Source organism: Camelus bactrianus, chromosome 7 (genome assembly GCF_048773025.1).
Source record: "Camelus bactrianus isolate YW-2024 breed Bactrian camel chromosome 7, ASM4877302v1, whole genome shotgun sequence".
Classification (NCBI taxonomy): domain Eukaryota; kingdom Metazoa; phylum Chordata; class Mammalia; order Artiodactyla; family Camelidae; genus Camelus; species Camelus bactrianus.
The window spans coordinates 33,414,075-33,437,684 of NC_133545.1; the positions used below are offsets into that span (position 1 = coordinate 33,414,075).

The 23,610-nt window shown below is 42.0% G+C and overlaps 1 protein-coding gene across 1 annotated transcript in view; it reads left to right on the forward strand.

Annotated features, from left to right (window-relative positions):
* DOCK4 (dedicator of cytokinesis 4) overlaps nucleotides 1–13,376 on the forward strand; it is a 405,568-nt gene extending 392,192 nt beyond the window's left edge. The window contains exons 47-52 of the mRNA XM_045511159.2: nucleotides 664–745; nucleotides 886–995; nucleotides 2,752–2,824; nucleotides 4,548–4,661; nucleotides 7,490–7,551; nucleotides 10,749–13,376. Of these exons, the coding sequence (XP_045367115.2) occupies nucleotides 664–745; nucleotides 886–995; nucleotides 2,752–2,824; nucleotides 4,548–4,661; nucleotides 7,490–7,551; nucleotides 10,749–11,180 (873 nt within the window). The 3' untranslated portion in view covers nucleotides 11,181–13,376. The remainder of the gene's footprint in view (nucleotides 1–663; nucleotides 746–885; nucleotides 996–2,751; nucleotides 2,825–4,547; nucleotides 4,662–7,489; nucleotides 7,552–10,748) is intronic.
* The last annotated feature ends 10,234 nt before the right edge of the window (nucleotides 13,377–23,610 follow it).

A 23,610-nucleotide genomic window follows, 5' to 3' on the forward strand; every position in this document is an offset into this window, starting at 1 on the left:
GTTTAGGGGTCCATTGTAAGATCTCTCTGTGTAGGTACATGTTGGAAATTTTCCATAATAATTTTTTTTAAACAAAAGAAAAAACAGGAATTTTAGAGTCAGTGTACCTCTTGCAACAAAAATTTGTATTGAGAACACACGTGGCAAATGAGGCATTTATAATAATTCAGTAAGACTCAGCTGAAGTTTTCCTCACCAGTATCTTTGGAAAAGGGACGTAATACATACACACGTTAAATTCATGCTTTGAACGTATTGGGGAAAATGAGAAGGCACGTACGTTCTCAGCCTTTTGGAAGCGCTCCCCTGTTTACCTGCCTTGTGCTTTAGTCAGGGAGTGAGCTGCTCCCCAGTCCTAAGTCATAGGATGCGTGTAGCTGAAACGAACACCAGAGCATCCCTTTGGCAGGAGTCAGAATCTCGGACGGATTCTTGACTAATCTGGACGGGCCTCCTTATCAGTCTGAGTTGGTGAGATTTTTCTGTATTTCTTAATGGACTTTCTTTTTTTTTTCTTTCTTTTCTTTTTCTTTTTTTCTTTCTTACTAATAAAGAGGCCAAATGTTTTTAATTTGGGAAAAAAATGGTGATTTTGTTTCAAATGTATCAGTGTTGTCTGCAGCCCGTAAGCTGCGTATTCTAAAAGCTTCCATCTGTTTCCAGCCAAGTCCATCTACCTCAAGTTTGAGTTCTACTCACTCTGCTTCGCCTAATGTGACAAGTTCTGCTCCATCGAGTGCCAGAGGTCAGTGCCCGGGTGTGGGGTGGGCTCGGGGCCCAGAGAACCTTGCAGCCCCCAGCAGCTGCAGCGGCTCTCTCCTCCACACGGGCCGGGCCGGCCCCACGTCCACGCTGACAGCCTTTTTTTCTTTCCTCTCTTCCCAGCTTCTCCTTTGTTGTCTGATAAACACAAACATTCCAGAGAAAACTCTTGCCTGTCCCCAAGAGAGAGGCCCTGCAGTGCCATCTATCCGACCCCCGTGGAACCTTCTCAGGTAGTCCTTGTCGGGTGGAAATACTGGGAAACAAGGGAGAGTCTGGGGGTGGCTTACGTCCCTCTGCAGAGACCCATGGGACTCGTCAAGAGGCCACCAGATGGGCTGTGTTGACAACACGTCCTGCTGGGTGAAGAGGGCACCTCTGCCCTGGGCCTGCTAGGCGTTTCTGTATGGCCAGAGATCGAGTGTAGATACAGGGGTTAGCTGCTGGGCAGTAAAGCTGAGGGAGGTGGGAGATGTTTTACCCTCCTTGATCTGACTCTGCGGTTCATTGCTGCTACTTGACTATATGGTAACAATGAGCCTCGGAACAAAGAATTCAATTACATTTAAGAGCAAAAGGGGAGGAGAGTCTTAGGTTTCAAACAGTGTTTTAAATGGTGTTTTTAAAAGTCTATACTAGTATTTAAATATAAAATGGTAAATGTTTTGGGGGGCGGGGGGGCTGTTTGCACGCAGAAATTGGGAGGAACTTCTTGCATTAGCCAGAGACCCTTGAGGAGAAGCCTGGCTGCCCAGCTGTCTCTCTTTTTGCCTCTAGCTAATCTGAGAGAGCAGCCGTGGACTCCTTTCATCCCCGGTGAGAAGGGCATTTCTGTCTGCCTGTGTGCCCTTCCTAAGGCACTGAGCCTTCGGGCCTCCTTTTCAGGGCACATGGTCCTCCCATTCCCCCACAGACAGGGAATGAGAGCAGGGCCAGGGCTTGGACCCTCTGGGCCCTACAAGGGCTTTGAAGAAGGGTTTCAAAGTTGAAGATACATGTGGAGCCCTGAGTTTTTCAGATCAATTGGGAGTAACTGAGGAGCAGAGAAAAACAGTGACTTATACTCCAGCTCATTCCTCTGTTTTTCTACCATCCTGCCAGAAGTCTGTGGCTGCCTCTGGAAATGGATGAGAGTGAGTGGGATTTGGCCTGATGGGTTTATCTTTGTGATTCATGTGATCTTCCCCAAAGTCCCAGGGCATCTCATCTGCACAGCACTGACATCTCGCAGGAATTATATCTGAGTGCATTTGGCAGAACCAGCCAACTGGGAGTCACTTGACATTGCAAGGGAATTTCACGCCTTGCTCCATCTGCTTGTGGAGCACATGTTGCCAGCATGGGGGACCCTGAAGGGCTTCCTTGATTAGCCTCATAAGTCTTCCACCTTTGGTAAAATTTTTGACGCAGTGTGTATGTTGCCAAAATTTCAATAATACACACTGCTCTGGTGTATCTACTTTTAAGGACTTGGCACCTTTTTGTTTCATGTATTAGGTAGAACCATGTAAAACTGGCATTTTTGTGGGTTAAAAATTCTAACATAGTGACCATTTCATATGTTTTAACCTAGTCTAGGATTTTAAATGTGAAGTCCATTCACGAGAGATTTTTTTTGAGCTAATGTTTCTCCCTTAATTCTCACTTGCATTTTATATTGCCAGTCTAGCATTTATATTTATAAAGAGAACCATAGCTTAACTACTGTTTATTTTTTCCTTACATTTTATCACAAAAACATTTACCATTTTATATTTAAATTCTAGTATAGACTTTTAAAAACACCATTTAAAACACTGTTTGAAACCTAAGACTCTTCTCCCCTTTTGCTCTTAAATGTAATTGAATTCTTTGTTCCTAGGCTCATTGTTACCATGTAAGAAAATTTTTTTTTTTTACTGAAAAGGTTCAGTAATAATCATCTCATATTCTAGAAAGTCTCACGTCAGTGTATCCTACTGTTAAAAATAGATTCTCGTACCTTTCCAGAGGCTGCTGTTTAATCACATTGGAGACGGGGCCTTGCCACACAGTGACCCAAATCTTTCTGCACCTGAGAAAGGTGGGTACAAAGTCCCACCTTCTTCCGTCCCGGAATGTGTAAGGGTTTGTTTGTCCTCATCTTCTCCAGTCTCCCATGTGTCTGTGTGGAAGGCAGGTCTCTAGACCATTAACGATCGAAACTAATTGGCTTTTTAGGGGATGAATGGAAGACAGTTCTTTCTGATGCCTTCCTCACAAACTGTTTTCTTGTAGGATTTAACAGCAAAACTCTGAGCAAGGTAGGGGCTCCTCCGTTTAATGGCTTTTGGTGTCATTCACTGAGTCGCCAAGGCAATTTCTGCACTACCTGAAACAAAGTTGCCAATTAGTCTCCTTGTCCAGCAAGATGAAAACAAGCACCTTCCCAGCTTGATCCCCTGGTCCCACTCTTTGTCCCCCTTTTCAGAGTCCTCCTCATTCTGCCAGCTCATCTGTTGTGTGTGGTGACTCAGGTGCTATTTAAGAATTGCAATCCAGTGCATAATGGAGTGTGCCCTGCCTCAAGGTCACGTGAAAAATTAGAAACAAACACAGGCCTAGCAGTTAATAGCCAGTTAGCGTCAGTCTGTGCAACACAGCAGAGGAGGAAGAGCAGAGTAACTGAGTCCCTCAGCTAGCAGGGTGGGGGCTGGCCACTGGGCACCTGTCCACTGCAGGGGTCAAGCCTCAAAAATCAGAGTGGTCCCACAAGCCCGTGAATTAAGTCACGAATGCAATGCCTGTGTAAAGTGCGTTTTAATTACCCTCATTGAGATCTCAACTATATTATGTGAATCCACCCATACGTTAAAACTTTGCCTAGGAGATAGAAATTAGCAAGACCCAGAGCCAAAATTATTTTAAAACACACATTTTGCTGTAAAGTTACAAGTCAAATATTGATCTATGTCAGCAGAACTTAGGAATGTGCTATTTTTCCCCCCTCACTTTTCTGCCAAAGAAAAGCACATTTAAAAGGAACGGAGAAAAAGTATTTTATGAGTGCTCCTTCTGTCCAGTGAGAGCAGTAATATTTAAAAAAAAAAAAAAAGCAGTATTGAAATTCTGGATGTGTCCACCAGGTGGCAGTGTCTGTTCAGGGAGCAAGCTGCTGGAAATCTCTAAAGACTTGATTCTGTAAACCTCATCGCACAGGGGCTATTTATAACCTAATGTGTCTTGCCCTTGTTCCTAACGGGGTTGCTCCATATTTCTGCATTTTACCTAAGCGTGGAGCAGACAGATTACAAAAAAGGGATGATATTGTCAGTATTCCAAATTATTTGTTTTTAGGACGTTCTTCAGCACAGTCCATTGACTCAGGAACAAGGGTGTGATGTGGCTGTTCCTCCCAGTAATTCTGCCACATAGTGGAAATACTAGCGGGCCACTGACTTCCCCATTTTAGGGTGCCATTTTCCAGAAATTTCCACAAAAAAATCAAGTTTTAAAATAGTCATCTTCCATCTGTTACACGACATCGAAACACATTTGTAATTCTCAACAAGTTTCTACACTATCGTGCAGAGATTTGTAGTTCTGTTTGACTGCTTGAGGGAAATAGAGAGGAGACATGTTATCACCCAATTAAATGTCACCAGTAACTGTGAGGTAGGCAATTAATTAAATAAGGTTTGGTATTTAGGAATTTATATATAAATCTAGTTGAATTTTTTCATTCTGGAAAATTCTGACTTCTAAGATTTCAAATGTTTGAAGGGCAAACTAGACCGCATGTTTTTAGCTGTGTTATTCCCTTCCAGCTGTGAATCCCACCCCTAGCAGCTGGAGCCTGGACAGTGGGAAAGAAGCCAAGAACATGTCGGACAGTGGGAAACTTATCTCTCCCCCTGTCCCTCCAAGACCCACACAGACTGGTGGGTATTTGAAGCATTTAACAAGCACTTTTATAAATTAACTCTTACTGACTACTCCACCTTGCCCTGAATTCCTCACAAAGGTAGGCACTTGATGTCCAAGGTAAAAACCTTCTTAGTAGCAACATAATTCGGTGGCAGTGTTCCCCTTCTTTCCTGAACTTCTGTTACACTAAGTCAAACAGTGCGCTATTCCTAGTACTCCATGGGCAGAACCTGTAGAATGTTCATTTCCTGGGTACCACCCTCGAAATTTGGGGGGCACCCTCGCTATGCTGAGCCACGAGCATTTTCTCTGTCCTTCGCTTGAGCCACTTCATTCTTCTCAGCCTCTGCTAACTCCAACCACTTTATTCAGGACCAACACCACAGTTTCGGGCTGTCCCTGGATAGAATTAACTGTAATTTTGAGAGGCTTGTGGGGAACAGCTAACCTTGCACTTATAGTTACTTGCTGCTGAGAGAGGTCTGTATTCAAGGGTCGTGTTTCTCAAAGGGTTCATCTGAGACACCGCATCCCCTAGGGCAGCAGTTTAAGCAGCACGTTCTTGGGCTTAACCTCAGACCTACAGAACCTGAGTTTTACTATTTTGGGGCCAAGACCCTAGTGTCTGTATTTTACCAAACCTTTGTAGACTTAGAACCACTGAAAATTATTCTTAAGGAACTTGCTTTGTGAGTTTTTAACAGTAACAGGTCCCCTTTCCTCCTGAACAAGCTGTTGCTTGGTGACCTGCATGGGAAGGGGGCAGTTTTTAAGAGGAGCTACCCTGCTCTGCTGACTGTCTGTATCCTGGTGATGGGGAGAGTCTTTATAACATTTAAGGTAAATTTAGAGTAGTTTTAAAGCTTTACAACTGTAACTCACCTAAAGGCAAGAGAAAATATGACACTTTTTTTTTCATAGATTTTTCTGGATTGATCTTCCATGTTTCATTTGCTATATTTTAGAATCTAATCTTTTTTTTTTTAACTAAGAAAAGAAAAATTACTTTCTCTTCTTTTTAAAATAGTGTGTTACCCAATTTGTTTTATATTCACCAAAGCTAAAAGATGCCAATAGATTTTGGGTTTTTTGTTTTTGCTTTTGTTTTGGGGGAGAGGTAATTAGGTTTATTTATTTATTTAGTGGAGGTAATGGGGATTGAACCCAGGACCTCGTGCATGCAAGGTAAGCACTCTACCACTAAGCTATACCTCGACCCCCACCACTAGATTTGGAAAGATGTGTGAGATCTTTAAACAGAGCAAGAAATAATTTTAGCCTTGATTGATCATCTGCATTAGTAGGTCAGTGCGCCCCTGGACCTTTAAGATCCATCAACCAAGCAATCGGTATTTTATTTATGATGTCTAGATTATTCAGGCAACTTAAACCTGGTGTGTCCCTCAAGTTGAGAACTTCTAAAGCATTTTTCTAAGGAACAATAATATTCGTGGTACTTGGATTCTAGGGTGAATTCAAACATGTAGACAAGGATGCTGATAGAACTATTTCAGGTCTCTGTGGGACAGCCTTTCCAGAGCATCATCCTTGAACAGGCAGCGGATGTAGGGGCTGCTGTGGCATCTACAGTGGTGGTCAGACCGCTTGAGACCACGTGGGTCCCAAGCAACAGGAAACCTCGACTTCTCCCAGAAATGCCATTCCCAGTCCAGAGCTGCTTCTCTCTACATACCTGATTTTCTTCTGTACTCCACACCCACAGTTGACGGGACAGGGAACTGACAGTGGCGGTGGGGCCTGACGCGCTGACAGCCGGCCCTGGTGTGCAAGATGGAGGCCACACAACCCCAGTGTGGGCACCGACCACCCTCCCTGTTCCCTCAGGCCCAGGGCGCTCAGGAGACCGTCCCTCTCCCCAGTTCACCTGGCAGGGCTGCCTTCCCTTCTGCACTGATTGCTGTCACGGTCTGTCCTCATGTCATCGTGTGTGGTCACTGTTGGGGGGATCGGTCAGTCTTTCTTCCCTTCAGCCCTTCTGTCATTTTCCTATGAGTCTCACACCGCACTGTGACCACTGGAGGGCAGAGCAGCACACCTTGAGCTTACTGAACCTTCTGCAGATGGAACTGGAAAACTGGGCTGAACTCACCGTGTTGGCAGTATCACGGTGTCATAGCAGGCTTTTAGCACATGTGGTTATGCCTTAGGGAGCTAGCTTTGACCCACAAGCTGCACACACTATCCCAGGTGTAGGGCTTGAAAATCTGGTGGGAGAAACAAAAAGAGGACCTTCTTTGCCATGATGATGAAATCCACAGGGTACCACCCCCCAGAGGTAAAGGGAAGACCCGAGGACAGACATGAGGGGGAGAAAGTGAAAACTTCTTACCTCTTGTATGGACATAGCCGAGGGTTTTCTGGCATTCAGGAGCGTTGGGGGTGTGGAAGTGGAGGCGGGTGTCAATATATTATTCCCAGGAACCTCTTCTAGGCTGCCCAAGTGACCTGGGTCCTCTCATTCCTACTTGGACAAAAGTCAACAGCTATTTTCCCAAGTCTACCCCCTGGCACCTTGCACCTAAAAGCACCTTTTGAAACAGACCAAGCAGCAGAGAAGCATTTGGACTTTGAGGAAGTGGAAAGGTCGTTGGATCAGTTTGGGGCTCTGTCACTTTGGTTAAAGTGTCAGGTAGGCACTAGTGACTTTTCACCAATTCTCCCATCGTTTGTGAGGAATCTGTTTTGGGTGGGCTCCCCAACACCTCTTGCCCAGGAGGTCCTCGTGCACTGCATCATCCATATGGGTTTGTACACACAGAGGGCTTTTGGAGGTAGTCAGCTGTCTGGTTCTTCTGAACTGAAACGATCTCTCTGTTTACAGCGTCACCTGCGAGACACACGACATCAGTATCCCCCTCACCTGCCGGGAGATCGCCATTAAAGGTACAGGCTCTTATTTAGACTGAGGATAGAGACCAGCCCCATGTTACTTTTTTCTCTGAGACTCATCCCTGGTACATCAATGAGGTGCTTTCAGCTGCACAGACCAGGGAAAGAACATATAAAGAAGGGGGAGACTTGCACGTTGGGGAGCCTGCTCGTGAATGCAGCCATTTGTTTTCAGAATCTTAGCCTTTCTCTCCAGGTGGTGGAATGTACAAACCAGAGTGAGTATATACACTGAATTAGGAAAGAAATAGTCCCTATGTACCTCCTAGGGCATTCTCAGCCTGGTCTTTTGGTTTAAGGGACATCAAAAACACACACTTAAATTGAAAAACATCAATAATCCAGATCTACTAGGTAATTTCTCCAGTGCTTTTTTTTCCATCAGCCTCATCCATTCTGCCAAGCCCATTTTTTTTCTCTTAACATTTTATACCAAGGCTTTCATTTACATTAGAGAGACATACTTGATAATGAAAAACAAGGCAGTAAAATGAATTTTAAAATTTCTGGGAAACAAACTCGCAAGCTTTAAAGGTCAGATATTTGATTTGGTGTGTAGACTTAGGCTATTTAACATCTCTAAACACACAAAATCCCTCATGAAGGTAAAGAATAATGTTTAGCCTCTATCCAAATTGAATCAGACTGGCTGCAAGGATTTTCAGTACATCAGAGGTAGATGTTCAGAGCTGCTGCACCAGAGGCTAGTATAAGACTGAAGTGAGTGTTGGAAGAATGATTTCGTACCTGAATGACTTAGGATTTTCAAGCTCCGTGTCCTTCTTGTGGATGAGATATTACCAACTAATGAAAGAAAAAGATAAATTAGCTCCTACAAATACCTAGGGGCAGGTTGTGACCCAGTGCATCTGTGAGGCTGGGGATTGCTGCTGACAGGAATTGAGAATCTGGAAGGAAACCGCACCCCCAAACAGAGAAAATCACAAAGCAATGTGATTTTGTTTGCATTACCAACATTTAGGGTGTAGGAATTTGCTAGTGAGTGTAGATCATTTGCTGGTTCTGTTGTCACTCTGTAGTGCAGCCACTCATCACAAAGTCCACATGACTGCATTCACCCTGGAAGTCAGACACTATCACCCTGATGCGATGGGAACAAAAGCAGCATGGTGTTTCCACACCTTTACATATCCCCTTACTCGCAGAGACCCCCACATGTTGCAGCGGAATTAACATATGCATTTTTCAGCTTGGTTGTGCAAACTAGTAAGATGATAAGGAGTCCTACAGATTGATCCTTAAAAAATACAAAGAACTGAGGGGCTAAAATTGTGCAAGCAGCCACCAGATAGTCCCAGTTAGCAAAGTGGTGTGTACTGTCTCCCCACAGCCCTGCCTGTATGTTCTTACAGGCCAGAAGTAGCCTTGGAACCAGCTCTTTACAAATGGGGTTTGAAGCGAAAAATGGGTGGACCATTTGTGCTGTGACTCCTGGGTTACATTAGAGGGCACAGTGCTACCAAGTTACTAGCTCCACTGTGCCGAGAATGCAGAAAACTCCTTAACTGAGCTCTTTTTCCCCAGCAATTAAATGATGGAGTTAACCCGTGGAGAAGACTGAGCTTACCTGCCTTATTTTGAACTTAGGGTCTAATTTTAAAAAAAACAAAAACAAAAAACAGCAGTGAATTGGGCTCTCTTAATTGACCATGCTCAATTTTAGACTCCTGCTCAAGGAAAGGATTTGCGTCTACCAGCATTATGTTGTTTAAAAAGAGAAACCAAGGTCAAGTTAATCTAGGATAACGTTTCTCAAAGTATGTTCCACGGTGCGTTATTTTTACAGGCCATTATGTGATGAACAACAACAAAAAGGTCTAGGGTCAAGTAAGTTTAGAAAACACTGGGCTGAACAAAGTCAGGTTTCTTCACTGCAGGACTTTAACAAGCTAATATGCTTTGAATGGACTCTAGGCATACGTAGGGTGCAGCACTCCCCAGTGGAACCCTTTTTCCACACAGCCTCTCTGAAGACCCCAGTTAGGGAAGTAGCCAATTCCAAAGCTGGAGGAGCCAGACAGGGACCAGATGAGTGAAGGCAGCCAGGAGGAGTCAGTGGGCCATGGGGGCAGGAATCCCACAGTCCCACAGTCCAAAGCCCCTGCTCAGCTTCAAAAGATGACCTCCTATAAGAGAAAGTGAGTCACTGCTGCTGGAACTTCCAGTGCTTAATAAAATGCCAACAATCTGGCCTTAGATGGGACATCTTCTGACTTAAAAAATTAACAACTAAGGCTTTTAAAAAACACTGTAGATGCAACAGCTCATCACTCACCCTAGAGCCTGAGGGCTCCCAACACGCAGCTGCAGCTCAAGGGTCTGGCGTGGGCGCAGAAGACTCCAGTCCAGGCCTGCAGGACCTCCCCTGCCGCCTCCTAAGGTCTCTGTGGGGAGTCCTACCCCCATGTCCCGCGGCCTGCAGCCTCTTCTGCAGTGCTGAGCACATGTCCTGCTGATCTAGAAAAAGAAATGGTACCCTCAATGGGCTTTTTTTTTTTTTTTGCCAGTTTCCCATCTTTTAAACCATGGGGCTAATGATCGGCCTCTGCCTTTTCTCCCTGCTTACTTTGATCTGCTTTCTCTCCTGACTGTGATGAGGAGTAGAGCGGGCAGTGAGGTGACCTGAGTGACTGGTGAGCCTGGTAGATGAAGGCCTGTTGTACGTGTCCTGTGCTGAGCCCAACACTCAGATTTGAGTCTGGGTGTGTCAGCACGAGTCTCCCAGGGCTGCCACAACAAACCACCCCAGACTGGGAGGGCTTCAGCAGCAGACATTTATCTTCTCACAGCTCTGGAGGCTGGAAGTCCAAGGTCAACAGGGTTGGCTTCTCCTGAGGCCTCTCTCCTTGGCTTGCCAACGGCCAGCTTCTCCCTCTGTCCTCAGTTGCCTCTTGTGTGTGTGCTTGTTTCTTTGGTGTCTCTTAAAAGAAAAAGAAATACAAAGGACAGCAGTCAGATTGGAGTGGGGTCCACCCTGAGGGCCTCATTTGAACTTAGCGCCTCCTTCAAGGCCCTACCTACCTAGCTCCAAGAGCAGTGGCATTCTGAGATGTGGTGGCGGGTGGGGACGGGTAGGGCTTCAACTTACCAATTTGTGGGGGACCCGGCTGAGCTCGTCACAGTGCTGGTGACTCTCTGCTGTCTCCCCGTCTCCTCCTCCCCTCGAGCAGGGCTCCGTGCCGCCTTTCACCCCGTCTCCGGTGGAGTATCACTCCCCAGGACTGATCTCCAACTCCCCCGTCCTGTCGGGCAGCTACAGCAGTGGGATTTCTTCCCTCAGCCGGTGTAGCACGTCGGAAACCTCAGGCTTTGAAAACCAGGTGCACGAACCGTCGGCGCCGGGGCCGGGGCCGAGCTACGGCGGGCCGGAGGAGCCGGTGCGCAGGGAGAGCAAGACGCCGCCGCCGTACAGCGTTTACGAGCGGACTCTGCGGCGCCCGGTGCCGCTCCCTCACAGCCTCTCCATCCCCGTCGCCGCCGAGCCGCCCGCGCTGCCCCCCAAGCCCCTGGCGGCGCGGGCGGGCCTCCTGGAGAACGGGACCCGGAGGACTGAGCCCGGCCCGCGGCCCCGGCCCCTGCCCCGCAAAGTCTCGCAGTTATAAGGCCCTTTGCTCGCTCCCTGCGATGAATTCTCTGCCGTTTACAAGAAATAAGAAGTGTGATGAGAAGACATTTAGTGTAGGCACTTTAATCACTTACTCCGATTTGTCTTTACATGAATGGAATTACAACTCACTTATTCATAGAGTGTTGCACAATGTTCAGTTACTGATCTAAAACGCCAGATGTTACGAGTATGGCTGGATGTCATTAAAACGTTTCTCATTTCAAAGTGATAAATAGTGATAAGGATGACTTCTTTTGTATCTTTTTACGTTCACCTTTTTTTACGTAGTTAGTTGGCTCTCAAAACCAATACGATATTGTCGAACATTACAAAGTGTGATAATGTTGTATACTTTTTACTGAGTACTTGATACTTGGAGAATGCTTACTGAGTCAGTGCACATCCTAACACAAGGGTCCTTACTTTAGAAGACTTCTGTAAATAAGGTGAGATTTCTGGCTTTTTCTCTCTGAGCATACTGATGCACATCAGGGTTAAAAAATTAAAACCAGGCTGGTGAGACATTATACTTAAGGGGTTTCAAGGACTGGGACTGGAAGTGATTTTGTTCTTGAAACAAAATACTTCTTCAAGGTTGCGTTTGACATTTGACGACGGCTGTCTACGTTCTTAAAACTTAAAACTCTGCAAGTTGGTTGGGAAATCCTTTAGTACCCTGACACCGTGGTATCTACTGTGTTTCTTTTCAAGGTGCAATTTACTTCCAGAGTTCCGATCAGGTAGATTAAGCAAAAGACCCCAAGAGAAATGTTTACTTGAATCTTGTGCTTCCTTACTTGATAGTTTCCTCTACCAAATTTGTCATTGACGAAGAGCAGATGTTCATGTATTAAGTAGGCACAAATTAATGTGTCCCATTAACAAGAATTCAGGAATCGATACAGGACAGTATTAAATCAATAGAGTAAATGAAGGGGGGGGGAGCTGTAGAGAAAATATATTAGCATGATTAAATGGCAAAAGGACTTTCGAAAGGCAAGGGCATTAACTTTAAATCCTGCACAAAATGAGAAATTCCTCTTAACTCTCCATTATTACCAGTGGAGCTTGTCTTCTTAGCTAATCCTGTTGTCCTTTTGTTGAAGGAGGATGGCTCTAGCTTGAATATTGCAACATAGCATCTTAGGTCTAGATAGGGACGCTAATGCCACAGTGGTAGGAGTGTGAAAAAAAAAAAAAAGCACCTTGTATGTAGAAATGTATTTTGTATCTTTGTTTTCTTTACTGACTGTTTATAACACTCAATTGACAATAGATACGAACTGTATTTTAAATCATACTGTTGAATATTTTCCCTCTTTTGTTGGGAAGCTCATTTTGGTTTAACCGTGTTTGTTTTTGTTGATAGCTTACCTGGAAGGCAGTGACCACTTTTTTATATTCCCTTAATGAAACCATTCAGCAGGTATACGCTGTTGAGGCTGGTTATAGAGGTTTTCTATAATAAATGTTCAAGTATTTTTGTACATAACTGGTTAATTTTAATAAGAGATACCATTATGTGTTTAAAAAAAAGTAAAAATAAAAGCAAACAGTTGTGGATGCAGTATGATTGTTATAATTATGCCAAATACTTTATGTAAAAGAATATTTGTACATATGTGCTTTTAACAATAATTCTGCCATATTGACTTTACAATTTTGAATGTCAGAAAAATTAATATATGTTAAAATATTTATGTTTAGTGAAAGTATTCATAATTGCGAAAAGGAACATATGAATTTTAGCTTTGTATCTTGCAAGTTTTTCCATTGGAAATTTCTTGAACTAGCTTTTGCTTTTGATGATAACACTTTGTGTTTGTAATCACATCCTTAAAATATATATCTATCTATATATAGGAGGATCCATATTTCTCTTGCTTTAAAGAAGTAAAGCTTTCCCTCCATTTAAATAGGGTGATATGTATAAGATAACAAAGCTTCTTTGATTTCCTTTTCCTCTGTAATTTAATAGATTTGTTGACTAGTGCTTGGGCACAGTATAAATCAGTGTTACTTGCTCTTGAAGCCATTTTTTTCAAAAAAGATTTTTTGGCAGTTGATCACGTGCGTGTATTTCTGAAGCAGCTGTATAGCAGAACATTTCAAGAGATTCTGTTAGCTCAGATGTTCATGTTGGTTGCTGCTGAATGGTAAATAATAAATAAAATTACCTGATTAATCTTGATTATTTCTGTCTTTACTCCTGTCATCAGCATATCGTTACCTGGAACAAGAAGCTGTGTAAATAACTAACTGCCACATGTACAAAAGGGATAGTTGAGTGCTGCTTTTGCCAGCTGGACAAACTGTCTACATGCCTGATTTCTCCCTGATTTTCATAAAATGAGAGGTATATTTGACAGTACTACAAAATCCATTGCTAATAAAGCCTGGCTTTTAATTTTGTGAGATGCATGTTAAACTTACAACATTTATGTAACTCAGCGCTAAGCAAGTCATTGTCTAAAAGCTTCTGTGTAGTTAAATACCAAAACCTATTTAAAGGTCATTGTCAATGTCCTCCTGATTATTTCTCAACATTAATTGATTTTAGAGCATTTCTGGATCATTTTCATGACCACTGAACCCACAAGTATTTCGATTGTACAAGCCTAATTACAATATGAATAGCACCTTTTCCCACCTAAGTAGTCTTCTCTCTGGATTGATATTGATTGTTCTACAAAACACTACAAAGAAAATAACAGCTTGCACAACATTGCCTTTGTTTGATCTTTACACAAAGATGGCTTGTGCCAAAATGAATTTTTTCGTTATTGACTAAAGTAAGCCTTGTCCTTATTACGTAAGAATACCATAATAAAAAGGCCTGAAAATTTGACTGAATACCAATCCCCTAACCTAACTTATTTTTACATATTCCTCTTGTCTTTTTCTCTGTGCATGTATTGCATCGTTTTTCTGCATTGTTGCGTGCTGGTTCCCCGAGTACCCCAGTGCAATCTGTTGGCAGTACAGGGCTGAGTTCACTGCCCACTGTCCTAAGGGAGAGCACCCCCTCCACAGAGCCTTGGCGGCATCTCAGAGGGACAAGGGCGAGATCAGATTTTATTGAAACTCTGGACTTCTGTTTAAGGTGGGTCTTTCGATGAGCAGACCATAAGATTGAGTAAAGGTCATGATATAACAGTTTAGGGTTGGTTAGAAAACAGCAGGGCAAGGATTCTGGGTGGAGGGGCTCAGAGAGTCTTAACCAACTGTTAACTGATACTTTCTAGTGACAGTTTGATGGGTCTGGAGAGAAATGACGTTTTGAACAATAAAGTTATTTACCTGGCAAAGAGACTTCTGGAAGAGTAAGTTATGCTGGCTCATACTAGAATAGTGAAGTCACGTGCATGTAGACATAAGCTGTATGGAGTGGACGGTTTCAGGTTCTACTGTTTTCCATGGTGGTAATCACAGTGTACCTGTATGGACTACCCTTATTTCCTGCTTAATGTTACAATAAGTATTTTCCTATTATTACATGTACATAAAAAGCGAAGTATATACCCCCACCATTTACTTAGCTATTTCCCTACTAATGGACATGATATTGTTTGCACTGTTGCAAATACCACTGTGACTATTCTTACAGTTTTTTCCATATTTGGGATTGTTTCCTTAAAATGAATTCCTAGACTAGTATTGCAAAGGCAAGGGAAGGATGGTTTTTGTAGTTCTCTTGCATATTGGCAAATTATTTCCCACAAGTGTTGTACCAGTTTTAGTGCCACCAGCAATATTTTTCCAAGATTGGGTATGGATGCAGGGATTTTTTTTTTTTTTGCTACATGGGAGGAAAATATTGCTGCCTTACCTAAGACTTGAGACAATGTTAACCCATCAATTAAGTAGTTTATAGAATTTTGTGTAAGGAAATTGATATCCTTATCAAGAAAGTGGAAAGGAGAGGAGATAACATTCAAGTAACAGGCATTAACACTTAGTGTAGCACCTACTGCAAATACTTCAGCCCAGAGAAGAGATTGCTAGCAAGGCAATTTAGATCTTCTATCTGTATAGAATACTAGAAAATCGCCGGCACTGTGAACACAAGTACCATCTCACTTACCCAGAGTTTACCCCTGTCATTCACAATCAGTGAAGGGACCAAAAACCTAGAAATGAGGACACTGACCTGAACAGCCATAATAAATGGCACCGTCAGCTGAGTGAAATGTCCCAAGGATGAAGGTTGTATAGGTTGTATAGGTTGACATTACATTTCAAAACTGATATAAGTCAGAGAAAAATAGACCCAAGATAAAAGAGACTAAAAAAAATGTTTGCACCAAATATGACAATGTTAATACCCTTATAAAGAATTCATCTAAATTGATTTTTAAAATATTAAGATTGGTAAGAGGCATAAGTATTGGAAAGGAAGGCAGAAAATGTGCTAATAAACAAATAAGTAGATAATTTACACAAGACGAACCATAAACAAACATATGGTAAAATCATTAATGAACTACTAATCAAAGAAAAACAAGTGAAAACAACAATGAAGAACATTTGTTGCTCATGAAATAAGCTCAATGTATAAAACGACAGCACCCAGTTCTGGGAAGAGTATAGCAAAATTTGAACTCATTGATAGAGCTGGTGGCACTAAATTACAATAACCTTTTTGAAATGCAGTTGGGCAATATGGATCCAGAATCTAAAAACGGTTGTGTCCTTTCAGCCATAAGTCCATTACTGGAAATCTATGAGAAGAAAATAATTCAAAAATGCAACATGGGTGTGTAGAGAAACAACAAGCAAAAAGTTCAAGTCAGAGCAATGTTAGTATGGAGATGGTTATATAAAATATAACATCCAGTCAGTGGAATGGTATACACTGTTTAAAAAATGTTTTTGAGGACTGGTAACAAGAAGGAAAAACTTATCATGTATGAAATGAAAAAAAGCAAGATTTAATGTATGCACACTATGATTATAGCAGCGTCTTTCTAGTTGCATACTTTAAAAAATATACCGAACTGATCATAGTAATAGTTGTTTTAAGTAGTGAAGTTATGGGTGACAATTTGTCTTTATTTTACATTTCCCAAACTTTTGAACAAATATTTGTAAGTTTTTTTTTTTTTTTTTTTTTAAGTTCTAATGGAATTAGACGAGATGGCCAAGGAACAACCAACCTAGAGTGTTACTGTAGAAGTGGGAAAATTCTGGACAGGTAGAAGCAGGAGCAGCCTCAGGCCTGGACCTGGTCTAGTTCATCAGTCTCCCCCAAAGTGAGTGGGATGGACTGATCCCTCCCACTCAGTACACTTCACTCCCAGGGGGCCCCTGGATTAATCAGGACATCTGGGATGCAATTTAAAGGAGAGAAGTGGGGAGAAATAGAGGTGAGAGATAAGAGAAAGGGATATTGGCCTACAATGGAATCAGTTCTCCATGGGGTTAAAGAAGAAGAATGAGTGTAACGGAGGAGGGGAAGTGCTTGGGGAAGGGAGGAGTTGGGGGAGGCACAGAACAAAAGACTGCAAACAAAGAAAGCACGTTGAGGTGTGTGGTCTCAGATGCCAGTGTTGCCCCATGATGAAGTTTTCACACATTGTATATAAAATGAGAAAAATAAGAACAATATGATAGAGATATGTTGGCCTAAATTTCCAATGGTCTTAACTTGGGAAGATCTGGGGTTAGTGTTCTTTTTTTGAACTATTAGTGGCAGTAGATGGGAGGACAGTTGTTTCCCAATATCTTTACTTGCACAATTAAAGGTAACAACCCTCTAACTGTCCCCCATTGTTTTCACCACACGACGGACATCGTGGAACCTCAAAGGCGGGGAAGCAGGGTAAGAGGAGTGGAGCGAAGCCCAGCTCTCCGAATGGAGTCCAGTGTGGGTGGGGGACTAGGGCCTGGGGCTTCTGTCACTCCAGATGAAGTAAGATGGGACAGATGCAGAAACTACTTTTAATACTCCTAATTCAACAGTCAAAACAAGTCAAAGTTTATGAGCTGATTATTTTATGAGCTGGCCTTGCACTTTCAGTGAGATGTAGTTTCTTAGTCATCATTTTATGTCATTTAGCAAGTTTCAACCTGTTTTACCTCTTCCTCTCCACCTCATCAGGCTCAGCTGTGATTTCAAAGACATTCTAGGCTAAAAGCCTGGCATTCAGTTTGAGCCCTGAGTGCTTGATTGCTGTAGAATTCAAGTCAAAAGTACTTGAGTAACCTGGTGAGTGGGTAATGGCTCCCAGAGACTCATTTCCTTTCTCCTATATTCCTGCTACTGGCTTTTAAAGAACATCCCATATTAAGTAGATGAAAGACTGTATGTTATTCAGAAAGTTTGTTCAAGTGTCAGATGCATAAAATACTAGGAACATAGTGCTGAAAATAACTGACAGGTTGAGGGGTGCGGGCTGAGTGGCAGCAGTAAACATGCATTTACTTGAGGTGCTGAAATGGTCCTTGACCTACGTGACTCCTAGCAATGCCTACCAGCTGCCTCGGCCAGGACCATCCACTCGCTACCCACTGTGAGTGATGCTGAGCAGAGCATCACCTTCAACTATATTTAATGAGTGTGCCTAGGCTGACTGTGGAAGGCTGTTCTCTTACTTAGCCCTTTATTAAGGGGTGGAAAACATTAGCAGAATGTGGCTCATGACTCTTACTCTAGCAGTTTCATGATCAACATTAGATTTATTTGGGTGATCAAAATTATTTATTGAGGACCTACTAAGAGCACAAACATAGGCACACAAAGAGGTATAACCATCCCCATTTTCTAGGAATTTCTTCTTAATTGAGAAAAAATGGAGGTATGTATATTAACTAGTTTTAAAAAATTCACAAGAAATATCATAAAGAGCATCAAAAAGTGACGAATCACCAAATGAGTGCCACAGCCCATAAATGCAGACTTTCCATGATATGTGTCCCATTCAAAACATAGGTTCAAACACCCTGCTTATCATGCTGTTGGGTTCATTTATTTTCATGAAAACACTGGAACTAAGTTTGGGGCTGATAACCCTGAAACCCTGTTTTGTGTTTCCTTATTCTTAGAAAAGGGCCAGATGGCATGAATCTGACATGTGGAATGGGAGGCAGTGATGCTCCCAAGTGTGGTCCTGGGGACACAGAAAATAAGATGATGTTTCCACCGTGTAGGAGTCTATACCCTGATGGGAAGGAAGAAAAACAGACCAATACTTAAACACAGGGTGATTCTGCTATTGGGCAAACAACCACCCCAACACTCTCTAAAATTTTTCTGGATCTAGAAAGTGAACTACTAAAAATTTATTCTAAGAAAATGTCCCTTTTTACACAGCTAAGGATACCATCAACAAAACAAAAAGACAACCTATAGAATGGGAGAAATTGATTGCAAATGATGCAACCGACAAGGGACTAATTTCCAAGATATACAAACAGCACATATACCTTAACATCAAAAAAATAAGTGACCCAACTCAAAAATGGGCAGAAGACCTAAACAAGCAGTTCTCCAATGAAGACATACAAATGGCCAATAGGCACATGAAAAAATGCTCAGCATTGCTAATTGTTAGAGAAATGCAGATCAAAACTACAATGAGATATCACCTCACACCAGCCAGAATGGCCATCATTAAAAAGTCTACAAACAATAGATGCTAGAGAGGGTGTGGAAAAAAGGGAACCCTCCTGCACTGTTGGTGGGAATGTAGATTGGTGCAGCCACTATGGAGGACAGTATGGAGGTTCCTTAAAAAACTAAAAATAGACTTACTATGTGATCTAGCAATCCCACTCCTGGGCATATACCCAGAGAAAAATAAAATTTAAAAAGATGCATGCACCCCAATGTTCATAACAGCTCTATTTACAATAGCCAAGACATGGAAACAACTTGAATGTCCATTAACAGATGACTGGATAAAGAAGATGTGGTATATATATATAGAATGGAATACTACTCAGCCATGAAAAAGAATAAAATAATGCCATTTGCAGCAACATGGCTAGACCTGGCGATCATCATTCTAAGCATTCTAAGTGAAGGGGTGAGAAAGAGAAAGAAAAATGCCATGTGATAATCACTTATATGTGGAATCTTAAAAAAGGACACAAATGAACTACTTATTATTTATAACTTAGATGATTGATTTCTTGAATATGTGTAAGCACATTTGACTGTCCTCTGTGATTGGATTATTGCATTCTGTTGATCCTTATTTTGTCATTGGCTTTTCTCCTTTGATAACTATGTAAGTTTAAAAAGCTAAAGCTCTAAGCTGTTCTTAGAAACAATGATCAGTACATATATGTAAACTAAAAAAGTGTACAGTATACTGTATATACGTATCTACATGCAATATATTGTATATGTGCAGTCAAACTGTAACAATTCTACCTAATAAAGCTGAAAAATGAAAAAAGAAAATATCGTTATCAGAAATGTATACAAGTATTTATGCATAGTCATTGCAACACTAATTATAATAAAAAATATGAAATATTTTAAATGGCTAACAGTAGGGAATAGCTTTAATAAAATATATATACACTAATTCTTAGCAGCTCCTAACAATAATGTGTATGTTTATATTTTGACATGGTAATATATTTATAACACTAACTAAAACATTTCATGGTATAAAATTTTAATTTTTAAAAGTATAGTGCAGTATATATAATATGAACCCATTATCAATTACTTATATATACATAGTTAGAAATATACACTAGAATATATACCAAAAAGTGAGTATTGAATAAATCTGGGTAGAGGAATTTTAGGTTTAGGTTTTTCTCTTTGCTTATATGTATTTTTAGATTTTTCTATAATTTATTTATTTCTGTAAATAATTTATTTCTGTCATTAGCTAAAAAGATGAATAAGTGATAAGGCATGATAAGGACTTTAAGAGGATCATGAGGATGCTATGGTAGTGTTGAGGCATTTAACCTAGAGTGAAGGATGCTGGGGTAAAGTGGGATAGAGGACACATCACAGAGATGGCAAACCTTAATCAGAGATTTGAAGAACCACCAAGAAGGACAAGGCAGGGAATATACATTCCAGGAAGAGGCACCTGCACAAGCAGAGACCGGGGAGCAAGCATGTAGTGTTTAGGGGATGGTGAGTACCCTCTGATTGCAGGAGCATCTGGTGGCAAACGGAGTAGGGAAATGAAGCCCAAGAGGTGGGCAAGGACCAGATTACAAACAGCACGGTTTGCTGTGCCAAGGAGCTTGGACTTTTTTTCTAGTGGTGATAAGATACTTTTCAAGGATTTTAAGCAGGAGGAGAGCATGCTCAGACTTATGTTTTAGAAAGATTGCTGTGCAAGATTACTCACAGTGGTGAGGAGGATGGGTTGGAAGAAGCAAAGAATGAAGGAGGTATGGAGACCAGCTAGGGGCTCCTATGGGTTTTCAGTAAGATGAAAGGCAGTCTGATGAAAGGCAGAGTTGTGGAGAAGCAGGAAGGATGAGTAGAACAGATCTGCAACCGAAATAGTAGGATGCATCTGGGGGAGAAATAGCTGGCCTATAGGGTAGGTGAAGATGTTACTGAGGATGGGAAGGGATCCAGAGGTTGGAAAAGGGATTGATCTCAAGCAGGGGGAGAAATGCCTTTTCATCTGGGACTCTTGGTGCTGAATATAGAACAATAGTTTTTAGAGACGTAGTGGGAGTTTGAAGAACTCACTCCTAGTGACTCTATTTTATCCATGTAGCAGGAGGAGAATTACTTGCTGAAAGTAAGGGCAGTGAACTGGTAAAGTAGGCCTGAGGAGGGTCGTGAAGATTGAGCCAAATTTGTTGGAGCTAGTGATGCCTAAACACATGTAAGAATCACGGGACCACATGGAGAGCCGGCTGAGATGAGAGATCATGAATTTGTGATAGCACCAACTGGTGCAATTTTGTAACTTTCTCCAAAAGTATTCAGTGGCCAAGGTCTAGTTCCCAAGATGGCAGTTGAAAGATGCCTTCATCTTGGTTCATCACAGTTGAGAATTAACAAGGTATGAAGGACCAGAGCCCAAAGAAACATTTAAAGCAATAGGTCATTAGGTTGGGCCAGGCAGGGAAGGAAGTAAAAATGTGTGGGGCTCTGACAGACTTGGATGAATACGACTGCAGGTTTGGATAAAGCCAAAGAGGGGATGTGGATGGAGTAAGAGCTGGAAGCAGAGGAAGTGATGGGCCAAGAGTAGGGTATTGGGGATTATTTCAGAGGAGTTCTGGGGGGTCAGCAATCCAGAGGGAGCAGTGAAAGTGAGTGGTTGATATTAAGGAGAGTAAAAGTCAGAAATCAAAGCACAATACGGTATATATCCGTAATGTTCGCCGTTAATAAAGATTGCTGTAAAGGCCTCTGCTGCATTCTTCTTTGGAGTACTTTACTTTAGCTGTTTTTAATAGTAGTCGTAGTAGATGAATACCATGTTCTACCCCAGACATACTATTGCTCATGTCTTTAGAGACCTTTGATTTTTCCATTGGTCAAAATACTCCTTTCTCCTATTCTGTAGAGTCAGAATCTACAGGGGGAAAAAGATGAAAGATGAGGTGGAGTCTCATGGCTTGCTCACTGACCCACACTGTAAAGCAGACTTCTTCAGACCTTAGCCTACATTTGGGATGTTTCCTTATAAACCTTGATAGATTCATCCACTCAGCTTTGGACTCCAAGACCCTTGGTTTGGTATTTCTCCAAAACCCTTCTTCAATAAAAGAAGCCAAGTTTTCAAACATTTCTATCTCCTAAGAACTGACAGTGAGTTAAACAAATAATTATTGACTCAAGCCCATGGAGGGGACAACCTCAGAGACGTCTTCCTTCATGAACTTGTCCTATTTATTTTTTCAGTCTGTAGATGGCAATTTGTCTTTCTTTGTATCATCTTTTCTCATGCTTTTCTTCATGCTCCAGCCCCTTCTCACTGACTAATCATCACTTCAAATATGACCCCCCCAAAAAACTGACATTCCATTAAAAATAGTAATGAGAAGATGAAAATGATTGTTTCCTTTCTCTAGTTAAAAAAAGAAAAAGTCCAGAGGCTTAAGTTTCAGAGCCTTGGGAACCCTGTCAAATATAATGCATCAAGAAACAGCCAAACAGACACGTGGATTAAAACCAGGTTGTAGTGTGTGAGTGGATCCTGAGCAGCAGAGGTAGCCACAAAAGGCCTCAAAGATTGAGTTTTTACATTAAGCCTCTTTCATATTTTTTGCCATGAGTAGTGTCCAGATCATTTGCGTCACATTTGGAGTTATTAGCCTAACTACCAAGGTAACTTTCTTTTCCGTGGAACTACGGGCCATCAATCTTGGTGTTAATCAGACAAGACAACACCAGAAAAAATTAAAGACTCCTATTTTCCTTATCAGTTACAACCAGGCCAAACTCCCTGAAGCTGTTCAGAAGACAGACCATGAAAAGAAAGCCCTGTTGTTACTCTAACCTGTGGGTTTCCCTGGCCTTAGTGACTCATTATCCATTTATTCAACAATTATTATGAGCCTATTATATATTCATAAATAGCCTCTCAGAGTTCATTTTTTTTTTTTAATTTAAAAAGGAAATCTCACCAACCCTCAGGGCTTCAAAGGTATTGTTAACAGGACAAATCACAACCCTCAAGCAATGAGAATTGTTATCAAGGTACCTAAGGATTTGTGGCTGAGATGTGACACTTTTCTGGTAGTGAGACCAGGCAAGTGGGACTGGATTGGCACTAAACCCACCTATCAGGTCAGACCTGCTGCTGGGGTTGCTGATCAGCTGTAGAGGCTGACTGCTGAGCACAGCTGGACCAAGAAAAATCGAAGGCCCAAATCTTACAGACATATCCAGTCATGGTTTCAGCATGATTCATCTAAGCTGCAAGCTTAGGGTGAATAGCAGGGGTCACCATGGGTAGGCAAGGGAACCTCTACAGGGAAACCAGAGGGCAGCCCATGCTCAGGAGCCTGGCGAGTGTTGCCATTGGTGTCCATGAGATCTTCTCAGGAACGGCAGACGGCCAGCCTCTAGACTGGAGTCAGGGGCAGCAGAGCCCCAACAAGGAGTCAGGGTGGGAGTGAAGCATACTATAAACTGATAGTTCTATGAGCTGACATTTTCATGGAAAACTTGGGCTTAATACAAAGACTCCAAAGCCCATTAATATTAAATAACAGGTGGGAACAGAAGTCATCGATATCAGGGAGCAGTCCAGAAGCCCATAGCCTTCCCTGGGGTACCACATCTCAGATAACAGATGAAGCTGGTATATTGCTTGAGCTAAAAGTTTACAAAATTCTGAAAATGAATTGTCTGGAAGGGGTTTGGAAGAAAGAAACAGAACGAGTCAAGATAAGAAGCAGCAAGGTGATGGGAATGGAGGAAAATTTGGAGTAAAAAGAGATGAAGTTGGATAAGTTATAGAAGATAAGAGATGAAC